Consider the following 18,782-nt stretch of genomic DNA (forward strand, 5'->3'; position numbering starts at 1 on the left):
AGCGTCTTTTAATTTCATGGCTGCAGTCACCATCTGCAGTGATTTTGGAGCCCAAAAAAACAAAGTCTGACACTGTTTCCACTGTTTCCCCATCTATTTCCCATGAAGTGATAAGAGATCCTTAGAATAAGCAAAATTATAAGGGAGAAAGTGAAAGGATAGTTGCTAGAGACTGGAGAACAGCCAATGTGACGTTACTGTTTAATGGATTTAGAGTTTCAGTTTTACAAAATGAAAAAAACTATGGAGATATATAGTGGTGATGGTTGTACAATATAATGTACATGTTTAAAACCACTTTTAAAACAATTTACATCAATTTTTAAATTAAGATGTTAAATATTACATATATTTTAGCACAATTTTTTAAATTGAAAAAATCAATCAATATATTAATAGTATACTGCATTAATAGAATAAAAGAAACAATCACTGAAGAGTGATTGAAGGAAATATTAATAGATTGTAATGGCTGATAGTCTTATCTCCTTACCTCTAAATTCTTTCAAAATAAAAATCAATCATTAATCCCTCCAAAAAACTGCATATTAATAAGGCAACCTAAAACTCTGCCTGGATCCAGAAGAATAGATACTTGTGGGATTCCTGGAGGATAATGTGGGCTTCCAGGGTGGCTCAGTGGTAAAGAATCTACCTGCAATGCAGGAGATGCAGGAGATGCAGTTTCGATCACTGGGTTGGGAAGATGTCCTGGAGGAGAGCATGGCAACCCACTTCAGTATTCTTGCTTGGAGAATCCCATGGACAGAGGAGCCTGGCGAGTTACAGTCCATGAGGTCACAAGGAGTCAGACATGACCGAGCACACATGCATGCACAGGATAAGTGTGTAGAGGAGATAACTGGAAAATGAAGGCAGAGAAGCAAATCGAGACCAATTTCTAATACAGATAAACCAGCTTACCAAAGAGTTTGGAATTTAGTCTGTAAGTAACAGCATGCTACTGAAGGGTTTTACACAGCAGTGTTTCTTTATTAAACTTTATGATTATATCATTATTTCCATGACAGTATTTTCTGCAGCAAATTACAGCTCTCCTAATTCAAACTGCTTAATCGATCAGAAAACATGTCTTATAACAGCAAGTTCCCAAGTAAGGGACTTCTGGATCAATTGATTCAACAGCTCAGTGACAAGTATCAGTGATCCAGATTCTTTCTGTCTTCCTCTGGAATCTTAATTCTAAAGTTGTAAGATGCATACTTCCTGGTTCACATCCAGCAGGAAAAAACAGTTTCTCTCTCTCAGAAGCCAAAGGGAAGCCTTTCTTTACCTCACACTGGCCCAGTTGCTTTAGTCCAGCTCCTCTCTGAACTGAATAATAGCAAAGGGGATGGAATTGCCATGATGAATTTAGATAAAGGTGTAGGAGCATGATTTTGAAGAAGTCACTCACCTGAAGAATAGAGATGGAATTGAAGAAGAACAAGCCTAGAGAGAATGATAATTAGATGATTGCTCCAACAGAGGCCACATTAGAGCCAAATGATGAATTCCTAATTTTGAACTGTAGAGAATTAAAGAGGGTAAACTTGAAAGGTATTTAGGAATTTTATCAATGTTTCATATATTAGTTAGGTTCACACTCAATGTTGCTCAATAGCTAAAATTAGTAATTAGATACAAGAGTAGTAGATTAGTTACATAAACTGCTTATGCTTTATTTCTAATTCCAATGCTCCTCAATAACCATTGAGCTTAGCTTTAAATGCTGATCTGTATTTCACTTGAATATAAAATTGTTCAGAATGTTCATTGTTTTCAGTTTTTTGTGTCTGTGTTAATGTAACAATATTCTACTACAAACTTAAAATGCAAAAACACCAAAGTTTTACTCGGGCGGGAAGCATCAGAATGCCTTCTGCAACTATAGTGACTCCCCCAAATCCTGTAATCTGAGCCAGATAGCTGTCTATTCCAGAAGGACATTTCTCTTTCTGACCCAGAACATGAAGTAGAGGATCCAGAAGAAATCTTGTGACCCACGAGAGTCCAGTTGAAGGTGAAAGCTGTTTTGCAAAGAGTCATAATTTAGTTTGACATGGTTGTTTGTAATCCAATGAAACCACCAGTTTCTGATGGGCCATAGGTCCGATGTGTCCTTGAACCTGCCCCAGGACAGAGTAGATGCTGTTCTCTTTGTATGGTTTAAACTGGTCACATAGGTTTACTTGTTTGTTATTGCTATTGTTTTATCTTGTTTTGACTCAGTGGCTAAGGATAAGGCTATTATTGGAGAAGGCAATGGCACCCCACTTCAGTACTCTTGCCTGGAAAATCCCATGGACGGAGGGGCCTGGTAGGCTGCAGTCCATGGGGTCGCAAAGAGTCGGACACGACTGAGCGATTTCCCTTTCACTTTTCACTTTCATGCATTGGAGAAGGAAATGGCAACCCACTCCAGTGTTCTTGCCTGGAGAATCCCAGGGATGGCGGAGCCTGGTGGGCTTCCGTCTATGGGGTCACACAGAGTTGGACACGACTGAAGTGACTTAGCAGTTATAATAATGAGGAATCTGCTATCACTCAACTCACCCAGGCTACACACTGTCTGAATCTTCTGTGTCTTTGTAATTTGCAAAGAACCAGTGTGACTCCAGGCAAGAAAAAATTAATTGTGAATTAGTGAAGAACTCCATATTTTTTTTTTAAGAAACCTCATGGAAAATGCATTCTAATGAAGTCTTTTCCAGTACTCTTTTTTCCTACCTCTTCAATAAAGGATGCAATTTGATCACAAGTTGACTGTTCCTTTCATAAAAGCCAATCTGAATTGACATGGAAAAATGGAGTCAGTCTGGGGAATATAGGAAAGTAATGTTGAATGCCCACTTTATCTCACATTGGAAGAGATTCGCCTGAGTGAAGGGACTCCATCTGAAAGAAGGAGGCTCTAACTTTGGAAACAGGCAGGATGTCGACGTAGCAATAGCAAGACCCTATGTTTTTATTCCTCACCCATGGTGGCTCAGATGGTAAAGAATCTGCCTGCAATGCAGGAAACGTGGGTTCAGTCTCTGGGTTGGGAAGATCCCCTGGAGAAGGGAATGGCAACCCACTCCAGTCGTCTTTTCTGAAGAAGTTGATGGATAGAGGAGCCTGGCAGTCCATGGCATCACAAAGAGTCGGACATGACTAACTAACACACTTACAGAGCAGAAATATAGTCCCTAGCCCACAGAGCAGATACAAGGATTAATGACAATACATCATCAAAAAAGGATTTACAACAGTGCCTAGTTTATGGTAATCCCTCAGTAAGTTATTATTTTTCATCATTTATTAGTCCTTATTATAGCTGTAGCGTGATGATGTTAAAGGCTATGTGGAGTTCTTCCCATTTTCCAAGAATTGGTGATCAGAGTCCACTTCTGAAAGCAGAAGATATACTCAATATTCTAAGCCCAAAAGATCAATTGAGAGGTTGCTAAGAGGTGTTACTATGGGCTGAATTGCATCTCTCAGAAAAGTGATAAAGAAGAAAGTGAAAAGTGAAAGTGTTGGTCGCTCAATTGTGTCTGGCTCTTTGCGACCCCATGGACTGCAGCCCACCAGGCTCCTCCATCTGTGGGATTCTCCAGGCAAGAATACTAGAGTGAGTAGCCATTCCCTTCTCCAGGGGATCTTCCCGGCCTAGGAATCGAACCCAGGTCTCCTGCATTTCAGGCAGATTCTTTACCATCTGATTCACCAAGGAAGTGAAGTGTGTGTTAGTCACTCAGGTGTGTCCAACTCTCTGTGACCCATGGACTGGGGCTCGCCAGGTTCTTCTGTCCATGATTCTCCAGGCATGAATACTGGAGCAGGTTGCTATTTCCTTCTCCAGGGGATCCACTAGGGAAGCCCCCAGAAAAGCTATGGTAGAGTCCTAATCCCCAGCACCTGATCATGGGACCATATTTGAAAATATGGTCTTTATGGAAGTAATCAAGTTCAAAAGAGGTTATTAGGGTGGGCCTTTTATAAACTATGACTGGTGTCCTTATAAAGAGGGGAAATTTGAACACTGAGATGGACATACACATAGGCAAGTTTATGTGATGACACACAGGCAAGACATCAAATGAAGACAGAGGATTGGAGTGATATATCCATGAGCTATGAAATGGCAATACCAAAGATTTCTGGAAAATCAGCAGTAGTAAGGAAGAGGTACAGAAGGGTCCTTCTTGAATAGATTTCAGAGGGAGGTGACCTTGATTTGGGACTTCTGACCTTCAGAAGAACAAGACAATAAACTTGTGTTGTTCTAAACCACCCAATTTGCAACACTTTGTTACAGGAGCCTTAGAAAACTAACACAGGTGGGCACCATATAACCTCCCCCCGCCCCCGACCCTGCAAGCTGTCAGATTTATGAAGAGGGGTTTTCCTATTACCTAGCATCACCCAGCAAGAGTGTGGCATTTGAGTGTATCTACTCCTGAGGGTGAGGGAGAGGAGATGCAACAGTCAGGTTTGTGGGTGTCTACAGGATGAACTGCATTCCCCACTGATACAATCTTTGAGACCCAAGTAGGATTTTCTGGACTGCCACAAAACATCTGGAGAAAGAGCTACCAATGTTAAGAGAAGGCATGACTGTGTGACTGGGGGCTGTGAACCTGGAGTTCAGAATTTGCAAGAGGTAGAAAAGAAGGATCCCACCACTGCCTGCAGGACCCACCCTGGGACACTGGAGAGAGATGAGACAGGAAGCTTCAGGCTTTCTGAGGATTGCAGCATGGAGAGCAATGGATAGCAAAGCCTTCAGCTTAAATGCTGCCAGCTGAGGATCAGTAGGAAGATAAAGCCACCAATGCCTCAATGCCACCAATGCCTAAGAGAACTGCTCAGAATTGAGCATCTCTCTGTTATGGCCAGTAGAAACCTTCTTGTACCCACTGAGATTGAAGATAGAATCTTCAGTAGAAAATCTTCATAGAAAATGGACATATCCTGACATGGGGTTATATACTTAGGAAATGATACTCATGGAAAGCAAGCAAGCAAGCAAGTCGCCTGACCATGAAGAGTCATGTTTCAGGCATTCCCTTGGTACCCATACTACAAATAGAGGCCCTGGCACCAACCATCCCACTGAAACCTACATTTGTAACTATCTCATGCAATTATGTAACAGAAGGGATCTAAGACACCTTTAACATAAAATCATCATTAAATTGCAATAAATACGTGAAATACAGGAAGCTCATTTAATTAAAAATGTAGCAAAGGTTATTTTAAAAATAATTCTTATGCAATGCAATCCTTATCAAAATGCCAATGGCATTTTTCACAGAACTGGATCAAATAATTTTAAATTTTGTATGGAAACACCAAAGACCGTGAAAAGTGAAAACAATCGGGAAAGAACAGAGCTGGAGGAATCATGCTCCTTGACTTCAGATTATTTTTACAAAGTTACAGTAATCAAAACAGTATGGTACTGGCACAAAAACAGACACATAGATCAATGGAAGAGGGTAATTCAGAAATCAATCCACCCACTTATGGCCTTTTAATCTACAACAAAGGAGGCAAGAATGAACAATGGAGAAAAGGCAGTCTCTCCAATATGCATATTTTAACATTTTATAGCACATCAATTAAAAAAAATCTCTGTTGTGAACATTACACATTGAAGTTATATATTTGGGAGTTTGCTGGGTTTTTTCTATCTTACTCTGATCCTATCCCCATGGGTTCACCATGTAGCTTCTGCCAAGCTGCTTTTATAACCATCCTTCCAACCAATCCTGGATTACCCCATTGCCTTGTAACAATGATAGCACCCAAGATTATGTCGAGATCACCACATGAACATATGTCTTCCTTGGTGGCTCAGTTGGTAAAGAAACCACCTGCAATGCAGGAGACCTGGGTTCAATCCCTGGGTTGGGAAGATCCCCTGGAGAAGGGAATGGCAACCTACTCCAGTATTCTTGCCTGGAAAATTCCACGGATAGAGAAGCCTGGTAGGCTACAGTCCATGGGGTCACAAAGAGTCAGACGCATCTGAGTGACTAATACACAGTGCATACATTCTCCAGGGTATTTTCCAGTTCCCTAACCCATGTCACATCACAGGAAATTAACGCTGTATTTGCCCTGGTTAACTATGAAAATATTCTTCATTTTCTCTATTTCAGCATTTTGTAATTGGCCTTGACATGGTCTGCCTACATTTTAAAGATTAACATTTGATCCTTCTTTTTCCTATCTTAGAGTAATAAATCTGTTCTTTATTACTTACAGTAGTAATTCCTACTCTACCTCTGCTCTTGTTTGCACACGCTTGTATGTATGTGTGTGTGTGTTTCTTGTACAGATGGCTTCCGATTTTCTTATTTCCCTCAAATACAAATTCGTTATTATAAAAAAGTACAGACGTATAATTAATATATTCAGGCCTGAAATTGTACAAAATGAAATAGATATTTTATTATATATATTTTTGCCCTTTATATCACAGTGAAGGTACTATCTATGCTGGGCTGGAAAATAGCAGAACAACCCTTGTTTTGCCACTAAGTAGCTATAGGTGGTGGAGAAGGCAATGGCAACCCACCCCAGTACTCTTGCCTGGAAAATCCCATGGACGGAGGAGCCTGGTGGGCTGCCGTCTATGGGGTCGCACAGCGTCGGACACAGCTGAAGCAACTTAGCAGCAGCAGCTATAGGTGGTAAGCAAGTGTCAATTACTTCCTGTGTAAAGTGAGAGGGCAAGACTGAATAAATTATGTTTTCTCCCAAATATCACTATTTTATGTACAGTGCTCAATCTCCCATTGCCTTATCTAATTTCATTTTCTAACCAGTATTTTTGATACAGTGTATTGGTACACAGACTTTGAAAGAAGAGTTGTGCATCATACTAGGTATGCAATAATTTCCCCTCCATAGTGTAAACACTGCATTTCCCAGCTATTAATCATCGCATAAATGTCAAACTATGAAGAAAGCATTAAATATAGACTGAGCTGGTAGAAGCCACAGGAGTATCTGGATTCGCTAGAGACTACCTAACAATTAACACTAGAAGTTTCTTGTACACATATACAAAGAAGGAGTTAATCTCCTGGAAGGAAAGCATTCTAAATTAAAACTATCTTTAGGAAGTCACACACAAGAGAAAGTCCATCATTGTGCTCAAGAATATGAAAAACAAAGTGGGCTATAAAACTCAATATTTGAGATTTAATTTCATGTTGTAAAACCACATTCAGTAACAACAACAAAAAAAGAGAGAAATAGTATGCTGCAGTCACCTGTATGTTTTTGCCTTCTTTTATTCACATTTGTATGACTGCTAATTGTTAGCCTGTTGTCAATTACTTTTTTTTTTGGTGCAGCTAGCATAGAATGTGAGGCCATTACACACAATGTTAAATTGTCTCTTTTTCTCCCTAAAAAAAAAAAGAAAAACTGTTATAAGGGGATTATACTTCAATAAACTGAATCCTATTTAAAATTTTATCTCATCTAGTATTTATACATTATCTCATTTTACTATTTTCAAGTATAATATTTTTAAGCTGGTTTTAGAAAAGGCAGAGGAACCAGAGATCAAATTGCCAACATCTGCTGGATCATCGAAAAAGCAAGAGAGTTCCAGAAAAAACATCTGTTTCTGCTTTATTGACTATGCCAAAGCCTTTGACTGTGTGGATCACAATAAACTGTGGAAAATTCTGAAAGAGATGGGAATACCAAACCACCTGACCTGCCTCTTGAGAAACCTATATGCAGGTCAGGAAGCAACAGTTAAGACTGGACATGGGACAACAGACTGGTTCCAAATAGGAAAAGGGGTATGTCAAGGCTGTATATTGTCACCCTGCTTATTTAACTTATATGCAGAGTACATCCGGAGAAGGCAATGGCACCCCACTCCAGTACTCTTGCCTGGAAAATCCCATGGATGGAGGAGCCTGGTAGGCAGTAGTCCATGGGGTCGATAAGAGTTGGACACGACTGAGCGACTTCACTTTCACTTTTCACTTTCCTGCATTGGAAAAGGAAATGGCAACCCACTCCAGTGTTCTTGCCTGGAGAATCCCAGGGACGGGGGAGCCTGGTGGACTGCTGTCTCTGGGGTCGCACAGAGTCGGACACGACTGAAGTGACTTAGCAGCAGCAGCAGCAGAATACATCATGAGAAACGCTGGGCTGGAAGAAGCACGCGCTGGAATCAAGATTGCCGGGAGAAATATCAATAACCTCAGATATGCAGATGACACCCCCCTTACGGCAGAAAGTGAAGAAGAACTAAAGAGCCTCTTGATGAAAGTGAAAGAGGAGAGTGAAAAAGTTGGCTTAAAGCTCAACATTCAGAAAACTAAGATCATGGCATCAGGTCCCATCACTTCATGGGAAATAGATGGGGAAACAGTGGAAAGTGGCTGACTTTATTTTTTTGAGCTCCAAAATCATGGCAGATGGTGATTGCAGCCATGAAATTAAAAGATGCTTACTCCTTGGAAGGAAAGTTATGACCAACCTAGATAGCATATTCAAAAGCAGAGACATGACTTTGCCAACAAAGGTCAGTCTAGTCAAGGCTATGGTTTTTCCAGTGGTTACGTATGGAGGTGAGAGTTGGACTGTGAAGAAAGCTGAGCGCCAAAGAATTGATGCTTTTGAACTGTGGTGTTGGAGAAGACTCTTGAGAGTCCCTTGGACTGCAAGGAGATCCAACCAGTCCATTCTAAAGGATATCAGTCCTGGGTGTTCTTTGGAAGGAATGATGCTAAAGCTGAAACTCCAGTACTTTGGCCACCTCATGCAAAGAGTTGACTCATTGGAAAAGGCTCTGATGCTGGGAGGGATTGGGGGCAGGAGGAGAAGGGGACGACAGAGGATGAGATGGTTGGATGGCATCACTGACTCGATGGACGTGAGTCTGAGTGAACTCTGGGAGTTGGTGATGGACAGGGAAGCCTGGCGTGCTGCAACTCATGGGGTCACAAAGAGTCGGACACAACTGAGTGACTGAATTGAACTCAACTGAATATTTTTAAACACAGTTTTGTTATTTAGTTTTTTCACTTGAGAAATATTTTTTTCCAAATAGAAAGTCATCATAAAGTTCAGTTATATGGCAACTAATTTTTAATATCTAATATATTTATACATTGGGCTTTCCTGGTGGCTCAGAGGTTAAAGCATCTGCCTTCAATGTGGGAAACCTGGGTTCAATCCCTGAGTTGGGAAGATCCCCTAGAGAAGGAAATGGCAACCCATTCCAGTATTCTTGCCTGGAGAATCCCATGGACGGAGGAGTCCACGGGGTTGCAAAGAGTCGGACATGACGGAGCGACTTCACTCACTCACTTATATTTATACAACTTACAGGATATAATTCATTATTTGGCTTTCTTTGTAAATAGTGACTGTGGAGCCTACATTTTAATTTTACCTAGGCATGGAGAGACTTTTCTTGTATAACTTCTTATTGTTTTTCTTCTTAGGAGCTATTTGTATATAAGGGCTAAATAGTTTCTTGAAACAGATCAAAATAGAACTCTACTGTTTCAAGAGACTTTACAGTCTTTATTCTTTCCTGCCCTCCAAGGACAGACTGTCAATTCAATTTAGAGGAAACCTTTTGAAGGAAATACTTTCCTCTTCATTGTTCAGAAATGTCTTGAACTTGAGGAACTGACACTTTACACAACTGTATTGTTTCAGCATTAGACATTCTTGCATTTATTTGGGGGAAAGGAGAATCTAGGCGTTTAAAGTTGAGAATTCTAGAAATATATAAATTAAACTGATTTACCTCTGTACATTTTGATTTTCCTCAGTGTTTCTTTCTTGCAAAACATGCTGGTCCTACAGGTACAATGCTTCAAATCAAAAAGACTGAAGCCTTGACCGGTATCCTAGCAGGCTCATGGATTCCCCACTCCTAGCTCTTATTCCCCAAGGGCTTTTCCACAACAGGGGAAAAAAAATGTGCTCTAATAATGGAGAAATAATTGTTGAGTGAGTTGGAGGTTATATGCCCTCTTTTTTCCAAAGAGAAAGTAGAAAAAAATATATTCATTAGGTAGAAAAAAAAAAATGATAGCTACAGTTGCTCTAAACTTTTCATGAATCAGGCCTTCCCCAGGGGAGGATAGTTGTCATGGCCTTATTGGAACCCCTGTATTAATGTGAATAAGTAGGACTCCAGATTCTTCCTTGAGATGAAAACCAAAGTCATCGGGATCATGTTTGCTTCCATTTGGGGCAGGATCAGGAAGACCAGAGAGAGAGACAAGTCTCCACTTGCCTGTTCAAACTGTTCTAACGGTGGATCCATTTTCTATTCTTAGAACAGCCAGGTAACTGATCAGACTAAGAAGGAATGTTCCAATGGGCTCATTTGAGGGATAGTCAATACAGGGGCTTTTTGCAAAATGTGGGCGGGATGTAGAGAAACCACAAGTGATAGAATAATATCACAAGTTGTTTAAGAACAGAAGCAAATCATAATCTTTCAAGCCTGATGCAGCAAGCAGTGGTTCCTCAGGAGACAGAGCTAAGCAGAGAAGCCACTTCGACCTTTGGTCAAGGAGCCCACCAGCCCTTGAAACATCACAGAGGGGGAAAGTGAGAGAATTAAATAATTTGCCCTTTCTCTCCTGCAATCTCCTAATAGAGTGTCTTGCTATTTGCAACCAGCTGGAGTAGGAGGGGAAGGGTGCCTGTTGAGGAAATTCATGTAAAGATCAGCCCCCAGGGACACAATGGAAAAGTGGGGAGGGGAGATTCAGGAAGCAGGTGCCCTGCTCTGGACCCTGGGAGGCTAGCCCACATGGACTGCAACATCTCATGCCTTGGTTTTATCCTTCGGGTGGTGTTCATTGAATCAAACTGGAAGTCTGGAGAAAACAAGTCCCTTTTTCTGGTCACAGTTTTGACAGTAACTGGGTTCTTCTATGTAAGGCCTCGGTTGTGAGGCATCACACTTCCTCAGCTACAGAGCTGCAACTCTTACTGCTGTGGTTACGTGGTTCCTGCACCTTGCCCCTTAAGGCTTAGGGAAGTGATAGCTTCCCTCCAATATTGGTTCCCAAATGTGTCAACATCACTTTCCGTTCCCATGACTCTGCTCATATTTCTGTTAACAGTTCTTTATTAATCTTCCTTTAGTTAAACACTTTAAGACTGACTTCTGTTTTCTTCCAGGATCCCGAGTGATACAGTAATGTACAAAAGTTTGCATAAGCCATCAGCAGGCCCAGAATGAGTGGGATCAATGTAGAGACTGCATTTTGGGGGGACACTCAGTTCTCTCTAGGTCACTAAGGAAAGATAACCCATTCGTTACCTTCCCCTAACTAGAGAACAAGAGTAGCAATGAGTTCTCAACTCGCAGAAGTGTTTAGCACGGACAGAGATGCTGAAGATCAAAATATATTTTGAAGTATTTCTGTCTGATCTTTCTCTTGTTCTGTGATTTCATTCTATGTTTTGGTCCTTCTATTCTCTGGCTTCACTTGTACAGGCTCTTGTTTATAATTTCTGAGGTGGCTGTTATTCTCATAGTTTCTTTTTCCCTTCAGCATTCATGAGCTCCAGGGTACAGTTGGTTAGAGTTATTCATGTCTTGGTAATCTCCCAGCTAATTAAGTGCTTTGTTTTGAGATATAATTCACATACCATATAATTGAGCCATTTAAAGTATACAAGGGGCTTCCCTGGTAGCTCAGACAGTTAAAAATCTGCCTGCAATGCAGGAGACCTGGGTTTGATTCCTGGGTTGGGAAGATTCCCTGGAGGAAGGCATGGCAACCCACTCCAGTATTCTTGCCTGGAGAATCCCCACCGACAGAGGTTCCTGGTGGGCTACAATCCATGGGGTCCCAAAAAATCAGACACGATTGGACGACTAAGCACAGCACAGCACAAACTATACAAGGCATAATAACCTAAACGGGAAAAGAATTAGAAAAAGAATAGATATACGTATATGCGTAACTGAACCACTTTGCTGTATACCTGAAACTAACACACATTGTTAGTCATCTATACTCCAACATATAATTAAAACGTTTTAAACGAAAGAAGTTAAGTGTACAAGGCAATGGCTTTTAGACTGTTCAGAGTTCTGTAGCCTTCACTACTATCTAATTTTAGAATCTTTTTTTTTACCCCCAAACAATCTTTATACTCATAGCAGTCACCCACTACTGCACCTGCTTTGAGCCATAGAAAACCACTAATCCACTTTCTATCTCTATGGATTCTCCTTTTTTGGATATACCATAGACATGAAATCTCAGAATATGTGTGTGTGGCTTCCTTCACTTAGCTTAGTCCATCTGTATTGTAGCAGGTATTAAGTACTTCATTATTTTTTCTTGTTGTAGAGTGATATCCAGGGATGTCTATACCATTTTTGTTTATCCTTTTATCAAATTAAGGACGTTTCAGTGGTTGCCACTTTTTGACTGTTTTTAACATTTCTGTATATGTTTGCATGTGGACTTATAGTTTCATTTCATATACTACTACTACTACTACTACTAAGTCACTTCAGTCGTGTCCGACTCTGTGCGATCCCGTAGACGGCAGCCTACCAGGTTCCCCATCCCTGGGATTCTCCAAGCAAGAATACTGGAGTGGGTTGCCATTTCCTTCTCCAATGCATGAAAGTGAAAAGTGAAAGTGAAGTCGCTCAGTCATATCTGACAGTCATGTCCAACTCTGTGCAACCCCATGGACTGTGGCCCACCAGGCTCCTCTGTCCATGGAATTCTCTAGGCAAGAATACTGGAGTGGGTTGCCATGCTCTTCTCCAGGGATCTTCCCGACCCAGGGATTGAACCCACGTCTCTTATATCTCCTGCATTGGCAGGTGGGTTCTTTACTACCTGGGAAAGTACATATATATATATATATATATATATATATATAAGTAGAATTGTTAGGTTATATAATACCATATAGTCAACGTTTTGATGACCATAATAAATAATTTGAACAGGTAAAGTAGTCTTTTGTGTAACAAGTAAGAAGTATTAAAAGAGTTACACTAACCAATCTTCCTGAAATGATTTCATAGAGTAATGGTTTATTTTGTGTGGATTTATGTGGTTTTAACTCTTACATCTTATGAGGAAATCTTGTGTAATGACAGGAAATTGTTGAAATTAGTGAGTGTACTTGCCATTTAAACAGGATAAAAAGTTGGTGACACTTCAAATTTTAAAAAAATGCTTGCTGTTAATATATCATATTTTTTAAAAACAATTTCAAAGAAACAAAACCCAAGAGAAATTCTGCGACTTTGGAAAAACTTCCTCATGACTAGCCAATCATTATGCAATGTACGTCAGAAAGAATGATGTCAAGAAGTTGGCCTCTGTCTTTTTTTACCAGCTTGAATGAGTATTATTCTTCCTCCAGGTGCAGGCTTTGTTTGCACATTGATTCCTTCTGCATGGTTTAGTTGATTGCCTTAGCCTCTATTTTTGTTCTTGTTCAGTCACCGAGTCATGTCCAAGTCTTGCAATCCCATGGACTGTAGCATGCCAGACTTCCCTGTCCTTCACTTTCTCCCAGAGTTTGCTCAAATTCATGTCCATTGAGTCAGCGATGCTATCTAACCGTCTCATCCTCTGCATCCCCCTTCTCCTTTTGCCCTCAGTATTTCCCAGCATCAGGGTCTTTTCCAGTGAGTCAGTTCTTCACATCACGTGGTCAAAGTATTGGAGCTTCAGCATCAGTCCTTCTTAGGGGCTTCTCAGGTAGCTTAGCTGGTAAAGAATCTTCCTGCAATGCCAGAGACCTGGGTTTGATCCCTGGGTTGAGAATATCCCCTGGAGGAGGGCATGGCAACCTACTTAAGTATTCTTGCCTGGAATCCCCGTGGAGGAGCCTGGAGGGCTACAGTCCGTGGGGTCACAGAGTTGGACACAACTAAGCAACTAAGCACAGCACAGCACATCAGTCCTTCCAATGAATATTAAGGGTTGATTTCCTTTAGGATTTACTGGTTTGGGTCTCCGTGTAGTCCAAGGGACTCTCAAGAGTCTTCTCCAGCACCACAATTCAAAAGCACCTATTCTTTGATGCTCGGGCTTTTTTATGGTCCAATTCTCACATCCATAGATGATTACTGGAAAAATCATAACTTTGAATATATAAACCTTGCCATACCCAAAATATGTCCTACATCTTCTCTCTTCATGCCTTTGCCCTCCTCCGTTCCCTCTGCCTGTGATAATGTTCTTACATTGACCATTTTACCAAATTCTAGCCATCTGATCAGTTTCATCTGTTCACTCAGCAAGCATTTGCTTAGTGCCTATTATGTGTCAGTAGGAATACAAAGGTGAGTGTGTCATGGACTATTCCATCACGATCCTCTACTGGGGTCCAGCCCCGGTAGGACCCAGGGATTCCCTCGGGAGGACGGCTTCGGCGATTAAAAGAATAGATAAAGAGATAAGGAAAGAATTTCGCAGTTAAGAAAATAGAGGAGAGAAAAGAGGCTGATATTCCTTGGTTTACGCAGGATCCAAATCGGAGAATCTGCGTCCTGTAGAAAAATACAAATATACCCTCTCCCACAAGTTAGCAACACATCTGGCTGGGATATGAAATTTATACCTTAAACCAGCTGCATTTTGATGGTGAATTTTGTGAGAATTTTTGGCCTTATCAATCTTTTTATGTAAGTTTAAAGCAATTACTTTAGTCAATGCATCTGCCAAAGCATTTCCTTCATGTAAAGGGCCGGGCAAGCCAGAATGAGCTCTAATATGTCCCACAAAATATTTTTTATCTCTGTGTTTAATCTCTTTTTTGTAAATCAGATAACAAGAAGATAGTAATTTTATTTTCTGGAATATTAGCAGTCTCTATAAGAGGAAACAACCCTACAATATATCAGGAGTCAGTCAAAAGATTGAAGGTGTGGTCTTTTAAATGTTGAAAAGCCTAAATAACTGCTCGTAACCCAGTCCTGACATTTTATTCCTTTGAATTAAAAGATCTTTTAAAGGCCTTGGAGCTGTAATTTCCTGCACCCAAAAGGCTAGAACACTAGATCCAAATGCTCTGTGGCCCCTAGCTTGAGAAGTCAAGGGGTTTTTTTTTTTGTCTGATAATAAGGTAAAAGCAAAAGCTGTGTTACTCTTTGACCTTTATTAATTTGCACAGTTTTTGGTAGGCGGCGAGATCAAAAACTTTAATTTTTCAATATAATCAGAATCTACTACACCAGGCACCACCGAATTTTTTTTTTTTTTTTTTGAAAAGAAAGCGGGCTACGCCCCAGCACAAATCCTGCAACGCCCTCAGGTAGGGGGCCAGCCACTCCCATTGAAATTGGAGTAACCCGGCACGTCAGGGGTTAATATTGTTGCTAAATCCACTTACCTGTTCCGGTTCCGCTTGATTTTCTCCTAGCCTGGGTGAGACCCCCCCCTGAGGGGGTTTTTTCCGAGGAGCAGGCTCTGCATCCTGTGTAAGCGTCTGCTTTAAAAGCTCCTTTGTTCAAAAAACTTTTTATCTTCCTCAGGCTTAGGCCACGCTTTGAGAGGCTCTGGGGGCAAAGTAGGGGAATTCCTGGGCTCTGGGAGGCGCAAACGGAGGCGGCGGCGATCGCCTTAAATCAGAAAGTGGTGATAAGTTTTTAAAGATTTGCGCACAGGGGGAGGGGGCTCTCCAGGGCGCCCGGCGGCAGCGTACAGTAAGTCCTCTCCTCTGTCCTCTATTTTTTTCTTCCTTCCTCTCTTTCAATCTTTCTCAAGTTTTCTTTCCCTCACTCTACCTTCTTTCCTTCCTCTTCTCTTTCACTTTCTATCATTTCCTTCTTGTTTCCCTCTTTCATTCTCCCTTCTTCCTTCTTACTGTCTCTCTCTCTCGCTGCCTTTGTCACTTTTCTCTCCCCCTTCCTTTCTCGCTACCCTTCTCTTTCTTTCGTTTCTTTCCCTTTACCCTCTTTCTCTTTCCCTAACTTTTCTTCCCTCTTCCCTATCTTTCTCTCTGTATCTCTTTTTCTAACTTCCTTTCTTCCTTTCTCTATCTTGCTGCGTTCCCTGATTTCTTTCTCCTCCGTTCCTCTCTCCTTTTCACTCTTTAGCTCTTTTTCTATCTTTAGATCTTTCTCTATCCTCGGGAGGTAGAGCACAGCCTCCCTTCTTTTTTTTTTTTTTTTTTTTGAGACTATTTTTATTTATTTTGTACCCTCTTTAACAGTTTCAAGATTACTTGTATAAAGAGTTGCCGTTCTTTAGTTTCAGTGTTACCCATGTCAGAAAATCTACTATCTTTTCTACTTTTCTCTTCGAAAAGATTTCACTACTTCACACCCTTCTTTACCCTACCTATCTTATAAGGGTCCTGGGCACCCTTGAGTGGGGTCCTAGCTGTCTGAAAACTGCACAATTGGGGCTTACCTTACTGGGAGCCTGGTTCGGGCACCACTTACGGGGTCCAGCCCCGGTAGGACCCAGGGATTCCCTCGGGAGGATGGCGTCCGCGACAGTTTTTGTACACTTTGCCTGTGTAATTCACGTGATGTTCATCATGGATGCACTAATATGCCTGCCCACTCTTGGGTATTTTCTGCTTTTCTGCAGACTCTAATGTAGAGCTTATGACTGAAGTTCATTGCAATTCTTATTTTACAGGCTGTGGCTCACTTTTTCTCATGCAGTTTATTGATTTCAAATTGCACTTTTTGTTTGAAGTATTTCCTGATCTCTTCATATCCAGTGAATCAGTTTCTCCTTCATTCTCCTGCGAGGGTCTCTTGTTTCTCTACTGGATTCTTTACGTTGCTCTGTCTTGTGTTACAGCTGGGATGTGACCACTATACACCCAGCTCCTTCCTGTGTTTCCTAGAGCACCACACACAACTCTTCCTTCTCCAATTAATACTGAATTGCAATTAAGTGGTTCTTTGACCAAATCAGGAAGTAAATATGGGTGTGGAAGCTGAGCTCTGCGTAACTGGTAACCAAGTCTGTATCTGGGAGGAAAGCAAAGTGGACTTTGGATCTTTTTTAAACACATCCCCAAACCCAACCCAGTGTGTTCACTCTCTAAGGAAAAACAAGCCACCTACCGCAAAGAACTGGGAATAGACAGAAGGAAGTGAGAGAGACTTCGCTGCTGGCAGAGCAAAGTGAGTACCCTTGATCTAATAGTTTCTATGGATAACTGAGGGGCAGTGATAAGGTTTGCTGCCAAATGAGATTTGAATGAACCTGGGTGTGGGGTGGAGCATGTGGCAGGGTTTATTGTACCAGCTTTGGGGGGTCTGATCCAAAAAAAGTAGAAAAAGAAAAGAAAATTTTAAACCAGACCAGAATTCACCAGTAACCTCTGTGTGTGTGTGTGTATACTTTTTCAGATTCTTTGTCATTATAGGTTATTACAAGACATTGAGTACAGTTCCCTGTGCTATACAGTAGGCCCTTGTTATTTATTTTATTGTGCTTGTTTCTCAGCAGCATGAATCCAACAACTTCAGCAGGCCCCATGGCCAACTCTGTGTTTGTGGTGACACCCCCAAATGGGTATACAGTGTTACCTGGGGGCGTGTCTCAGGTGCCCATATATCCAAACCAGTCCCAAGTCCATGTAATTCATGGGAACCCACCATGTGTGAGTCAGCAACCCACCGAGAGAACCCTAAAAGAAGGCAAAGCCTTAGGGGTAAGTGAAACTTCACTCTGCAGGGAGGGGGGTCACATGCCTGAAGCTGGAGGAGGGGGGGAGTTTTGGAAATACAGACACTCCAAATCTAGTAAGTGGGGTTGGAGCCCGGCCTCGCCAAAGTCAGATCTATGAGAAAGCTCAGCTGTGCAGCATCACTAGGGCCTCTGTGCAGGGCCTTGTATTTTTTGACTCAGGCATTTTAAGAAAGAGGAAGAAAAGCAATGGGGAAAAAAGGCAGTAAGTTGACACCTGTGTTGATCCATGTAGTCTCTGGAAGAAAGTGGGTTCAGCAGACCATGAGGTGAAATCTAAAAGAGCTTGAATGGAATATCTGCCCAAGAAGAAAAAAATCACATTAGAGAACTAACAAAATAAGAGATCCCAACAACTTTCCCCCTAAGAGGTTGTCCTAGGTAGTTCAAGGAGAGGCCCATTTCACTGCAGCATCTGGATTCTGATCCAGACTGTCTGGAGCTCAAATCCTAGCCCCACCCCCCTTTCACTGTCCATGGGAATGTCAATAAACACAATCTGTAGGCCAATTTGTATCTGCCACATTTACAAAATACCCAGTCGTTCCATTTCTGAGACTTTGTCCTGCAGCTATACCTGCACATGCAAGAAATGTGTGACAGGTATGAGCTTACCCATGGCAGCACAGCCGGTGATCACAAAAGAATGGAAACAACCAAAATATCCATCAACAAAATCCTGGTTAAAGCCATGTATCGTACCTCCAAAGAATGAAATGTAGTGAAGCTTTAAAAAGAACAAGTAAGCTCTTTGGGCAACAATGTGGATATAACCCCAAGATGTGACATTAATGGAAAAAAAAACCAGAGACAGACATTGCATATAATTTGTTATTGTGCAAATTTAAGGAAATAATATATTCATATCTGCTGCCATGTTTGTCATCTGTATACCATTAGTGTGTATAGTAGTTGTGTGAGAACATACCTGCATGAGTTTCCAAGGGCTGCCGTCACAAAGTGCCATAAACTGGGTGGCTTCAAACAACAGGATTTTATTCTCACGGTTCTGGAGGCCAAGCACAATCAAACTGTCCACAGGGCCATGCTTTCTCTGAAGGATAGGTCCTTCAGAGGAGGAGC

General features: G+C 41.3%; 1 protein-coding gene and 1 long non-coding RNA gene across 7 annotated transcripts in view; one reads left to right on the forward strand and one right to left on the reverse strand.

The window, feature by feature from the left end:
- Positions 1–15,517, reverse strand: LOC138986231 (uncharacterized). Its single transcript, XR_011463091.1, has 3 exons — positions 15,379–15,517; positions 7,272–7,409; positions 1–862 (listed from the first exon to the last, which is right to left on the reverse strand). It is a non-coding gene; the product is annotated as an uncharacterized lncRNA (long non-coding RNA).
- MS4A8 (membrane spanning 4-domains A8) overlaps positions 15,359–18,782 on the forward strand; it is a 17,747-nt gene continuing 14,323 nt past the window's right edge. Inside the window, exons 1-3 of one of the 6 annotated variants that reach the window (XM_070365112.1) lie at positions 15,359–15,466; positions 17,054–17,131; positions 17,460–17,664. In XM_070365112.1, the coding sequence (XP_070221213.1) occupies positions 17,461–17,664 (204 nt within the window). In that variant the 5' untranslated portion in view covers positions 15,359–15,466; positions 17,054–17,131; position 17,460. Of the gene's footprint in view, positions 15,692–17,052; positions 17,132–17,456; positions 17,665–18,782 lie in introns of all 6 variants that reach the window. The other 5 variants (XM_070365109.1, XM_070365110.1, XM_070365108.1 and 2 more) reach the window with 5 other exon arrangements.

Source organism: Bos mutus, chromosome 29 (genome assembly GCF_027580195.1).
Source record: "Bos mutus isolate GX-2022 chromosome 29, NWIPB_WYAK_1.1, whole genome shotgun sequence".
Lineage (NCBI taxonomy): Eukaryota > Metazoa > Chordata > Mammalia > Artiodactyla > Bovidae > Bos > Bos mutus.